Source organism: Labrus mixtus, chromosome 21 (genome assembly GCF_963584025.1).
Source record: "Labrus mixtus chromosome 21, fLabMix1.1, whole genome shotgun sequence".
Lineage (NCBI taxonomy): Eukaryota > Metazoa > Chordata > Actinopteri > Labriformes > Labridae > Labrus > Labrus mixtus.
In genome coordinates this window covers 18,312,743-18,324,636 of record NC_083632.1, presented here as the reverse complement: position 1 = coordinate 18,324,636, position 11,894 = coordinate 18,312,743, and the positions used below count along the sequence as shown (strand labels likewise).

The following is an 11,894-nucleotide window of genomic DNA, read 5'->3' as shown; positions in this document are numbered from 1 at the left end:
TATTTCATCATCATTATTATTATTATTATCATTATTATTATTATTATTGTGATTAAGGAAGTCCAGATTCAGGACCAAAACTCCGCAACAGAAGGTGGCGGTAAAGCACCAACATGATGGATGCAAACTACCGTTAAACAAGAAGAAGAAGAAGAAGTGTTTAGTAACGTGACCCTAAGGTCCCTAAACATGGCGGCCTCTACAAGTGACAGTTCAAGCAGCTCTGTGAGGAAAAGACATGTTGGCAACAATAAGACAGAGACAAAGTCTGTGGACAGCAGTGAAGAAGATGGAGAAGACAAAGAGAAAGAAAAGAGACTACAGCCGCTGCAGAAAGGGACTTACTGGCTCACACGTATCGTGTTGCTGCGCTCAGTCTCCTTTATTTACTGTAAGCATGTTGACATGTTGACATGTTGACATGTTGAGGGTTTCACTCTGTTAGGAAGGAATAAGGAGTCATTGCTGGGATAAAGTCTATCCGTATTTACGTCTTGAAGAATAACATTAACATTGTTTAGTGCTGCAGTGAAAAAGTAGTTGTTCCTTCATATTAAAAACATTGACTTAAACCTTTAAACCATTCTGTTAATATTTGTGTGTGTTGGAGGGGGGGGGGGGCTGTAAGGATACATCCTATCAGTGTCCTCTGTTTATGCTGAGGTCTACTCTCACCATTCAATAATGCAGAAGACACCTAGAAGATACATGAAGGAGTCTCACCTTCACTTTCACTGCAAACAAAATGCAGATAAAACAAACAGGGAAGTTCACTGTGACTCAATCTAACCTATCCTGTTATCATGTCTAACCTGTCTCTAAGCAGCAAATAGTACGCACTGTCTGCATGAAGTAGTTGTGTTTCTCAATATCTAACAGGCTTCAGCTTTGCCTTGATAGCCTGACCAAAATATCACCAACCAGGAATTTATCATGCACACCTTGTGGGAGTTCTCTGACCACGTTGAACATGTTAAAAAGAGGAAAAGACTTTAATTCATGTCATGTGTTGCTGTATTGTTAATCGATAACCCCCTCAGCTGCTTACACAAAACAGCTTGATGAAGTCAGGGGAAAGTAAACAAAAGCCAGACTTAAAGTACACACACAGAGTCTGGAACAATATGTACATAAAACTGAGCAGTGAATGATATTTCTGATTGTGTATCATTTTAATCTTGTCTCCTGTCTTCTCGGTAGTGGTGGCGTTCAGCGTGGCTTACAACCAGAACAAGCAGCTGATAGGGGAACGTGGTCTGCTGCCCTGCAAGAGCTACCTCAACAGCGTGAAGCGCTATGTCGGGGGTAAGATAGGCTTGGCGGCCTTCGCGTACACGCCATCCATCCTCTGGTTGCTTGACTGGAGCGACATGGATGCCAACCTGGACGGCCTCGCTCTGCTGGGGATGGCACTGTCGGCGTTCGTCCTGGTGACGGGAATGGCCAATATGGTGATCATGGTTACGCTGTGGGTGCTCTACCACTCCCTGGTCAACGTGGGACAGCTGTGGTGAGTCTGGGTAATACATGCACAATAAACCCAACACTTTTATGTACCGGTCAATGTGAAGCTTTAAGACGTGTGTTTTTGTACGTGTGAAAGAAATTTCTCAAAGCTGCATGTAAGAGACCAAAAATCAATACCAGGGACACAAGGGTTTACCTGATAGACAAGGTTTTATTAAGACAAAAAAGACTTTCACCACATATCAATAATGACAAAGCACAAATAGAATTGGAATAAATAAATAATTTTATAAGCAAATTATAATACCCCTAAACCAAAATCAAAAAAATCTAGATTCTGATAGTCTTTGAGACAAACAGGCAGAATCTGGATTTGTTTATTTTGGTTTAAGGATTTGGAGTTCCTCATCATCAGCCTCCCCACATAACTTCTTTTAAACTTAGGTCAGGGTCAAGTCTCAATACCTTTTTTGAGCTCCCTACCCAAAGTAACATGCCTCACATTCTCTGCCAACTAATGTTTGACTGACTCCGTCCCCGCACACTAAAAATAGATAAGTTGTTTTCTAGTGTGGTATTGATGATTTCTTTTTTTCTCTCTTCTAGGTACTCCTTTGGTAAGTGAACACAATGGGTCCACATCAGTCGTCGCAGTTTTCAACCTCCCCCCCCCTTAATGTCCAGGACTGCTGCCTTTTCCCCCTCCACATCACAGAGATTAATTTAAGCAAAACTTTTAAGACATTGACACACTCAGGTTTGGATATCATTTCAGTTTATTTTGAAAAGCAAAAAGGTAAAACACCTCAATGCTCAAACAAAGGGCGTCAGAGAATGAAGCGTCAGCTACTGATTTTCTATATTTTTAATTAAACTTTGTGAACAATCAACTGTTTCATCAAAAGGCATTCCTTGTTGGGATCCTTCTCCTTGCACATCCTGGTCCATCGATCCTCTTGTTAACCAATCTGTTTCTGATGATACCTCCAGGTTGGGAGAGTCAGCTGTTGGAGACCGGCTTTCTGGCCATCTTCCTATGTCCAGTGTGGACTCTGTCCCAGGTTCCCCGCCGCTGTCCTCCTCCCCTTATCTGCATCTGGACCTTCAGGTGGCTCATTGTTCGCATCATGCTGGGAGCTGTGAGTGAAACTTTTGCTGCATATCTTTCAGGTTACTGAAAGTAGAGGACACAAATGCTCGAACAATAATAAGCAATAATACACGGAAGCGAGCATCACTGTGCATATAACTTTTTTAAAACAGATTTCCTCGTGTTGAAGTGATGCCCCTTTTTCTGGCCACACAACAAAACAATAATTCTAATGCAAACATTCATACACTTTCGTTCATACACTGGGTGTCACCAGTACCAGCCACTCTTTTTGTTTACCTTTTTGTCTGAGAAGGTGTTGCCTTCAGACATTGGTTCCTCAGGTTTTCAGTCTATTACCTGCTGGATAAAGTAATCGTGCATTGGACTACAAGTGACTGCAGGATGGTACATTTCAAAGAACAGAAAGCAGCTGAAGCCAACAGCCAAGCTCATGATTTAAATTATGTGCCCTGGTTTTCTAAATCTGTTTAGGGACTGATTTATTCCACAATCTGTGCCCACCACCTTCTGGGTTAATGTGTCAATATTGACAGTAGTGAGTCCTGGATAGCTCTCTATTTACTCAACTTATTTGGTGAAGAACAGGCTTGGAGCAGACTTTGGTGTTTTAAGCTGAATCTATAATTGGAAGTTCTCTCTCAGACACTTCAATCATTTTAAGTGGCATTTATCTGTTGAACAGTTGGACCTTTCTGTGAGAAGCTTGCTTGATAGTTGAATACATTTTTCAAGGTCAATAACATATACTATTTCTCCATTTGTGTGTGTCATCATACTTCTTATTTACTAAGAGCACTCCTGTTAACTACCTAAACTCAATGTACAGTATATTCACATATTTATGCTTATACAAATTTCAAAGAGTTAGAAAGTTAAAAAGCTCCAGCAACACTTGTAGTAGCTTTGTTTATACAGAGTACTTAATGTACAGCCACACCTGCAGCTCTGGGCGGCTCTACCTACAGCAAATATACGTATTAAAGTATTGTTTTTATGTTTTCTGTCTTTTTCAGGGTCTCATTAAAATCAGAGGGGACAAATGCTGGAGAGACCTGACATGCATGGACTACCACTACGAGGTGTGTGAACAGATTGTTACTGTGTGTATGTGTCATGTAATGTGTTTGATATGGGCTTTTTGGGCTGATATCGATATTGGGGAGGGGAAAAAAATATGATACTGATATCTTGGCCGATATCTTTCTTAGATCTATTTTTAATATATAGAGATAGATATACACATGTATTGCTTTGATCGCTCAAATGCAGTTATCAAACACTGGTGGAAAAGATTTATAATGAAGACAAGATGGTCACTCAACCGGAAAGTGACTATGCATGTATGAGCATCACGGCTTGAAACTCTGGAGAGTGATAACGTTTGCTGTAAAACATAGAGCACACTCTGCTGGTGACAGCAGGAAAGAGAACTGCTCCTGTAATACAATGAAACTCAAATGAAATACTATTTGACTGATGAATAAATCCTGCACTATATGTGTGATAAAATTAGCCGATATTATTGGCTGGCCGATTAATCGGTCGGGCTCTAGTATTTATATAATCTTCACTTTGCTTTATATTGTTTGCGTGTTCTGTATTTGCACAGGGTGTTTTTGACCAACCATCGACTCGTACATAAAACACACACTGGACATTTCTGTACGAGTCTTCTCAGTGTTTTGTGTGTATAGGTGGGGTTGCCTTCTTTTAAAGTTTAAAGTTTTTAAGTTCCATCTTTATTTAGATAAGGTAACATTTCCCCCAAGATGTTGCAGCATAAATGAGTTTTCTTCCAGGAAGCAGACACAATTGTTGAGACAAAGTAAAGCAGTGAAAACATTCATTGTACACAGTAGACTGTATTTAGAAACATATATAAACTACTCTACTTTGTTCCTCCTTCTTGTCAGACCCAACCAGTTCCTAACCCCATGTCGTACTACATGCATCGCTCCCCTTGGTGGGTTCATCGTTTCGAGACATTGTCCAACCACCTCATCGAGCTTGTCTTTCCGTTCTTCACCTTTTTGGGGAGGAGAATGTGTACGGTCAATGGTGCAATCCAGATTCTGTTCCAGGTGAGTCACACTGTTCACCAACTGCCAGACCTTGATGATAAGGAAAACTGATGGATCCTGAGAGGAAGGCTTGTATTTCTACACATCCAGACTTGAATCATCATCATGATACTGATCACTGATATAAGGCTCTTCACATGCTGATGTAACTATCAGCATATGCATCTGGGCATAATTAGCATTGAGTGTTAAAGCTCATGTGTGTCAATTAAGCCTGGTTTAAAATAAGTGAGGACTTACTGTACATCTACATGTCATTTTAAATCCTGTAATATCTTCTTATACTTATATGACTGAATACAGTCTGCCCAGAAATAGATTAATGATAAAGGGGTCTATAACACTTGTGTGTCTTTCTTTTGATTGTGCTTCAGGTGGTTCTGATAGTGAGTGGGAACCTCAGTTTCCTTAACTGGCTAACCATTGTCCCTAGCCTGGCATGTTTTGACGACTCGTCGCTGGGCTTCTTGTTTCACTCTGGAGGTGGAGCTAGAAAGGCAGTCTTTGAGATTCAGAATGACTATAAAGCTGGAAGAAACCCAAAACCCACCAAAGGTATTTCTACATGACTACAAAACACCCTAAGGGCTTAATTAAACGTTATTTTGAACCAAACATACGCGTAGACAACCTGCTGCTGCGTGAACTAAATGTTCAAACACTTGCCTTTGAACAAAGAGTGTTACTGGAGGATTCCTCTAGAGGGAGCACCACATAGATCAGACTGCCTAAAACACTGAAGTAGAGATGATCTGTCGCTAGCTATTTTGGCATGCATGTTTGTTGCTATGCAACAGCAATGACACATCATTGTTGAGGACTTGATCTATTAACTTTTCTTCAAACTTTCCACCATTGTTGTAGCGGCTCTCTGGTGTGTCTGATGTTGTCATTTCCAGTCTCATCACCCTACAACTCTACACTGCTCCTAGTGATTATGAGCTGTCTGTTTTCTAATTCCAAGAGGGAAAGAACAACATTGTGTAGTAGTTGTCTTTAGCTTTACTGTATTTTATGACATTTCACTCTTTGATTTTGTGTGTACCGTTTGTGTTTACTGTATTACAGGTATGATGGTGCGTCGGGTCGTGAACATCTCTTTGGGCATTCTGATTGGACTCCTGAGCATTCCTGTAGTGATGAACCTGTTGAGTTCCAAACAGTTGATGAACACCTCTTTTGACCCACTGCGCATCGTAAACACGTACGGCGCCTTTGGAAGGTAAGGCACGGTGACTGTTGTCACAAGTCTGGATAAGGAGAGAAAACTTAAAAAAGTGACGCTCTTATTTGTCTGTCATGATGTTTCAACACAAGATGTTCAAGTTAAAGTTTAAATGAATAAGTAGAAGTTCTTTGATGTAAATATGTGTTTAAAGTTATCCCTGTGAGCTAAAAACTCAGGAACCTACAGGGACAGGGGCTCCTTTCAGATATGAACTAAGGGGCTGAAGATGGGGCCAGTAAGACATGAAAGGTTTTTTCAACCCTAAAATAGAGCCACAGACAAAAAGGAGAGAGATGGAGATACACATACGGCCCAGTGTCCACCTAGCGTTTTTTTTTCTGGGCAGAAAAGCGCTGGCTGTGCACTCGGGAAGTCTGACAAGAAGTGTTTGTGCTCTGAGAAGAAAAGCTCTGCACGTCCGTCCTGTCTCCATGACAACAGTCAGTAGACAACGGTCGCTGTAGGACCGACACTGCTCCTTTGCTTTTTACTGCATGTTTTTCTTATTAGAGATAGTTTTTACTGCAGCAGACATGGAGCAAAGAGGATGTGAGTACAAGACGACACGATCTGTAGGAGGCAAAACTACAGGGGAGATCATACATTTGAAAAAGAGCGCTGGTGACGTCAACAACAGTGCCTTTCTAAAAAAAAGTTGAAAGATTTTCAACTCAAAGCACTCGGAGCGGCCGCAGAAAACAGGCAGAGCGCTCGGAAATAAAGACGCTGGGCGCTGTGCTTTCTCTCCAGGAGGCCGCCTGCTGCTGCATACGCTCTCTCCTGATTAAGACGCTGGTGCTCAGAAAAAGACGCTAGGTGGCTACGAGGCCAAAGTCCCCTTCAGAACATGATGCCTACATTTCTGCATAAATATGTTTTAGAATGATTTTAAATACAGGGGCTGTCAAAGAAAATGCAGAAAAGGATGGTTATAACGATGTTCCTGTTAAAGCCTTAACCTTAACATCTTGTATGTCATCTACATGCCTGCAGCCTTGATGTCGACATCAACTCCAGTCCCTTCCAACATCTACTCATCAGCTTTGAGGCGTTTTAATCTTGTTTAACAAATCATTAGACCAACTGTACCTTAACTCTTCCCACCTCTATCCAGCATTACCAAGGAGCGTACTGAGGTGATTTTCCAGGGCACTCAAAGCCTTGATCCCAAGGACCCAGAGGCAGTGTGGGAGGAGTACCAGTTTCTGTGTAAGCCAGGGGACGTTTACCAGCGACCATGCCTCATATCACCATACCACTACCGACTAGACTGGCTCATGTGGTTTGCTGCTTTCCAGGTGAATTGAACGACAGCTGTATTTATATCGCCAAATACAACAGATTGGGGGCACTTACACACTGACTGTTTTTTTAATGAAGACACAAAAGGGGAATCAAATCATGACAAGGAAAGTTTACATTTTTCCTCTTTTTCCTCAAAATTGAGTAGTTGACATCTTTTTGCATTACTCTTTTTGTACCCAGCACCAAATTGGACCGCGTTTATGAACCATTTGAGGTCAAACTTCTTCTTCCCAACTGTGTCCTGGTGGCTTGTGTTTCAAAAAATAATAGTGAAATTTACATATTATGTAAAATGCACTTTAACATGGTTTTCTATATGCGTCTCTAATCTGTGTTCAAACCCCCCCAATTATGAGAAAAGTCCATCCTCTCCATCTTTTGCCTGCTCCACTTTTCAGAAAATATGTGCTCAAACAGGCCGTTTGGAGATTTTCCCTTCATGACATCACAAAGGGCAGTAGCCCCTCCCCCAAGTGGGTGACACTCCCACAGCTAGGTGTTTGTTCTGCCCTCTGAGTCTGCCTTCTCACCTTAAACAATCTGGAATAGTGCAAGAAAGCCAGAGCCACATCCAGTTCCAGAGAGGTGGCGTGGTCAGACACAGCTCATTTGCATTTAAAGCTACAGACACAGAAACAGCCTGTTCTGAGCAGGGCTGAAATAGAGGGGTTTATAGACATGATCAAATACAGAATCAGAGTGGATTTAGAACAAGAAAGTTCACACACATGTTTTGGGGTCCTCTTAGACTTATTTAAACTGGTTGAAAAGGATGATAATATGTGACCTTCAAGGACTGAAAGTATGAACTTATTGTGCCTGCCCACTAGGGGGCAGTGTTGCCATGTACTTAACTCATTTGACTTCCAAATCTGTATCCTTTATGGTCTCTTTCTGCCTCTAAATCCTCCTCTGCACTGTGTCTTTTAATCACCTTGTGTTGTTCTTAACACCCTGCCTCTTTGTTTTCACACAGACCTACGAGCAGAGTGAGTGGGTAATCCACATAGCAGGACGTCTGCTGTCCAATGACAGCGCGGTCCTTTCTTTGCTTGACCACAACCCCTTCCAAGGCACAGAAACTCCAAGGTAAAACAGAGCTGAACAGTCATCACAGTAACGATACAAGGTCTTTTTTGTTTAAAAAATATTTGAGGTGGCTTTTCTACCTTTTTTATAGAAGAGGAGAGTGGATAGAGTAGGAAACAAGGATGAGAGAGTGAGGAATGATATGAGGTAAAGTGCAAAAAGGACAGAGGTGAACCTGTGCAGCCAGCTTCAAGGACTACAGCCTCTGTACATGTGGGTCGTGAAATAACTTATTTTTCTTTCTTTTTTTTGATTTTGAAATACTTTATTAATCCCCGAGGGGAAATTCTGGACTGCTGGGCTATCCGTCACACACAAGTACATTATTTAGCAAAAAAGAAACCCTTTATCAACACTGACCTCATCGAAATCCTCCCACCCTTAAGTCTACCTTTTCTTTTCAGCCTCTATTTTGTGAAATATCAATCATTTTTTACCTAGCAATGATTAACCTTTGGGAGGAGAAATGTATCTTCTATTTTTTTGAATTCCGTCGTCTTTCATCCAAAGGTTGTCGTAACGATCTCAGCTCCTGTAGTCACGTGGCAAAGCCAGCATATGAATGCTTATGAATGTGATTAGTTTATACTGATGGGTATTCACATAGGCTCCTTCAGTATCAGTGCAGTATCAGTGTCATTTTAACTTTAAGTCTGGTAACGTCCTGTCTCGCTACAGATCCACCACCGCTTCCCTGAGTGCTCATGGTTTCTAGTAGCAGCATGCACTGACAGAGCAGTTTGTCTGTTACAAGAAATAGAAGCACCAGCACAACTACTTATTTCAACATATTCAACACTGACTGAGTGTCTGAGCCAAGTGGGAGAAGTTTGTTGCACATCTTGTAGCACAAGACGCCTGCAGCCAGAAAAGACTTACAAAGCAACAGGAAACACGAGCACATTACAAATCAGTTACACCAGAAAGATAAAAGGTGGGAGGAAAAAAAACAGGACATTTAATTTTTTTAACCATATTATGCAGCCCTGCTATAAAAAGCTCATACAGGTGAACATGGTCCGGGGATGTGTTTACCTGGATGCTTACCGTACCTTTTCTTGAGAAGGCTTGATAGTTTTAAATCAGGCAAAGAGAATTCAGTGTCCAGGTGTTAGTGGCACTGTTGGAGAGCAGTAACAATACAAATTGTGGAGGGACAATTTGAGCGCTGGCTGTGTAGTGGTTAGTGCGCACGCCCCATGTACGGATGTCATTCCCTACTCTCTCTCTCTCTCCCTATTTCCGACTCTATCCACTGTCCTATCTCCCCAATAAAAGGCACAAAAATCCCCAAAAAATACATCTTAAAAAATAAATAAAATGTACCATGCACATTACTGTTGGAGCCATAATGCACACTGTGAATTTGTATTTGAGTGTAATACCAATACTGAACACTTGGTGGAGTCTCAGCTTGTGCTGTGCATAAAGCCGAGGCTCCAGGTAATTGGATCCAGGTGTGTATCTGGAGGAATATAGTTTTTTGACCGTGTTGGGTAGTTGATTTGTTACTGTTTAAGTTTTATTGTGTACGTGATGTAATGAGAAATGGATGCACATCATTGAATCCTGAACATGAACTAAAACAAACAGATTGAAGACTCTAGTGGAAAGATTATCAGACATTTGTTTGTTGGGACGCCACAGGCACACGTCTGGAAATAATTTATTTCCACATCTCACCCCCTCAGTGGTGACTGCTCTGGACAATATTAGGTTTGTTTTAAAATAGTCACTACATTTACACTGTTCCAAAACTATTACAGAGAGGAGAGAAGAGCATCATCTCTGCCTGATTGAGGCTTTTGGACACAAGAAACTTGTATTAAAATGTCTTTTGTTTTGTGTTCTTACTTCACTCCTTCTTGTGTCCTGCTCAGGTGGGTTCGAGGGGAACATTTCAGATACAAGTTCAGCCAGCCGGGCAGTTCCAGCGCGGCGCAGGGGAAGTGGTGGTTAAGAAAACGCATAGGGGCCTACTTCCCTCCCGTTGACCTGGAAGGACTCAGAGGATACTTTCAGTCCAGGAACTGGCCCCATCCACACATGCCACCCAACAAGAACTAAAGCCCCAAACTCAGACTATTCTGTAGTACCAGGAGGAGATCAGAAGACCTCACATGTTGAGAGTGGACACGGTCATTTCAGATCAAGTGTTGTAATAACGACCAAGGATGACATCATGTTTTGTGATAAAAGTGCTTTTATGTAACTGATATCAAATGTCCTGATATTTTCCCACAATCAATGTATTGAATGAGGTGTTAATGGAAGAATGTGAAACATTTTACACATAAATAAAGCAGAAATCAAGTACATCCTCTTTTAATGTCTCTCTGACTCAGGAGTGTCTACAATGAGTGAGAAGTGCGAGTCCCGCTGGCTGTGTTGTTGTCTGAGCCGTGTTTACATGGACGGGACGGCCGGCTCCTCCCCTTGCGTATAAAAGCTGTTTTAGTCAAGCACCAGAGGAAAGAAGAATAACATGCTCACTGCTTATTTGGATGTCACGTAAGCAATGTGAAGCTACAAGCTAACTAAAGAGCGCTAACATTAGCCCGCTAACACAACAATCTAGGCCACAAGCAATTGCAGCTCGTGCGAAGGAAAATTTTGTCCGGCGCTTGCACTAAACTCTCTTGTGCAACCGTGAATGGAGGGGGGGTTGGAGGTGTGTCACTGGAAGAGAACGGAGGCTTTAGTGGCCTGTGGCAGAGGTGCCAAAAAGCAGTTTGTTTTGGTTTCATGCTGGTGACATCTTGATCCAGTAGATGTGATGTCACCCTTCTTTAAATGTGAAGTCAAAAATATTTCCCCTGACAAAAATATTTTTTTCTCCAAACCAATGAAAAAAAAGCTTCTTTGGGCCCTTTAGATGCAGCTAAACCATCTGTAATAGGTTTGAATTTTGTAAAACCTAATATTCTCTCTTTTGAGCTCCACCATGTCCATCAGCTGTTCTGTAGCCTATCTATTCTTTTGTTGGTACTATGAAGGTTGTGTACTTTGTTTGCTAAGACAGCTGCGTGCTCTTGTCATAATAAAAACATAGGCTGTATAGAATGGTGAGGTTTACTAAAATGCTGACGATACAGGCTGAAGTGTCTCAGTTAAGGGCTAGCAGACTGTGGTGGTGATGGAGATAGTTGTCTTATAAAGTCTCCTATAGGTGTTCAGTGGGGTTGATAGTTGTAGTAGATGTGTCTCTACATGTTGAATGCAAAAATATTTTGTCCTGAAAAGCCTTATGGAGACGTATGAATCTGAGACCCTGATATCTGACTCTGCTGTGAATCTACTGTATGTGTGTGATAGGGTTATTACTGCATTGGTGAGAGTGCTTTGAATTGTGGGAAGACTATTTAAGTGCAGTCCATTTATCATTTACTATACCCATCAAACCTTTTTGTTGCGCCGTACAGATCAGGTTATTGTCGTCCTGGAGTGACCCCCTAGCAAGAGGATTAATGGGCTCAAGATGAATGAGAGCAGACAAAACGTTTTAACAGACAGCACAAATGTGGACACTTTCTATGAAGTATTATAGTCCAGAATTTTGAGTATATTATAAATGAAATGAGTATAATTGTCCTTCCAGTCTCCCTCTCTG

At 41.5% G+C, this 11,894-nt stretch overlaps 1 protein-coding gene across 1 annotated transcript; it reads left to right on the top strand.

The window, feature by feature from the left end:
- The first annotated feature begins 167 nt into the window (after nt 1-167).
- Nucleotides 168-10,597, top strand: lmf1 (lipase maturation factor 1). The gene is made up of 11 exons (XM_061028307.1): nt 168-391; nt 1,201-1,510; nt 2,074-2,084; nt 2,458-2,606; nt 3,595-3,660; nt 4,495-4,662; nt 5,037-5,217; nt 5,731-5,884; nt 7,005-7,188; nt 8,172-8,284; nt 10,165-10,597. The coding sequence occupies exons 1-11, from the start codon at nt 190-192 to the stop codon at nt 10,349-10,351; spliced, it is 1,725 nt and encodes a 574-aa protein (XP_060884290.1). The 5' UTR covers nt 168-189; the 3' UTR covers nt 10,352-10,597.
- Nucleotides 10,598-11,894: the final 1,297 nt, after the last annotated feature.

Coding starts and splice junctions, on each gene's coding strand:
- lmf1 (XM_061028307.1), top strand. CDS start 190: ATGGCGGCCTCTACAAGTGACAGTTCAAGCAGCTCTGTGAGGAAAAGA. Junction 4,663..5,036: donor CAATCCAGATTCTGTTCCAG/GTGAGTCACACT, acceptor ATTGTGCTTCAG/GTGGTTCTGATAGTGAGTGG. Junction 7,189..8,171: donor TGTGGTTTGCTGCTTTCCAG/GTGAATTGAACG, acceptor GTTTTCACACAG/ACCTACGAGCAGAGTGAGTG.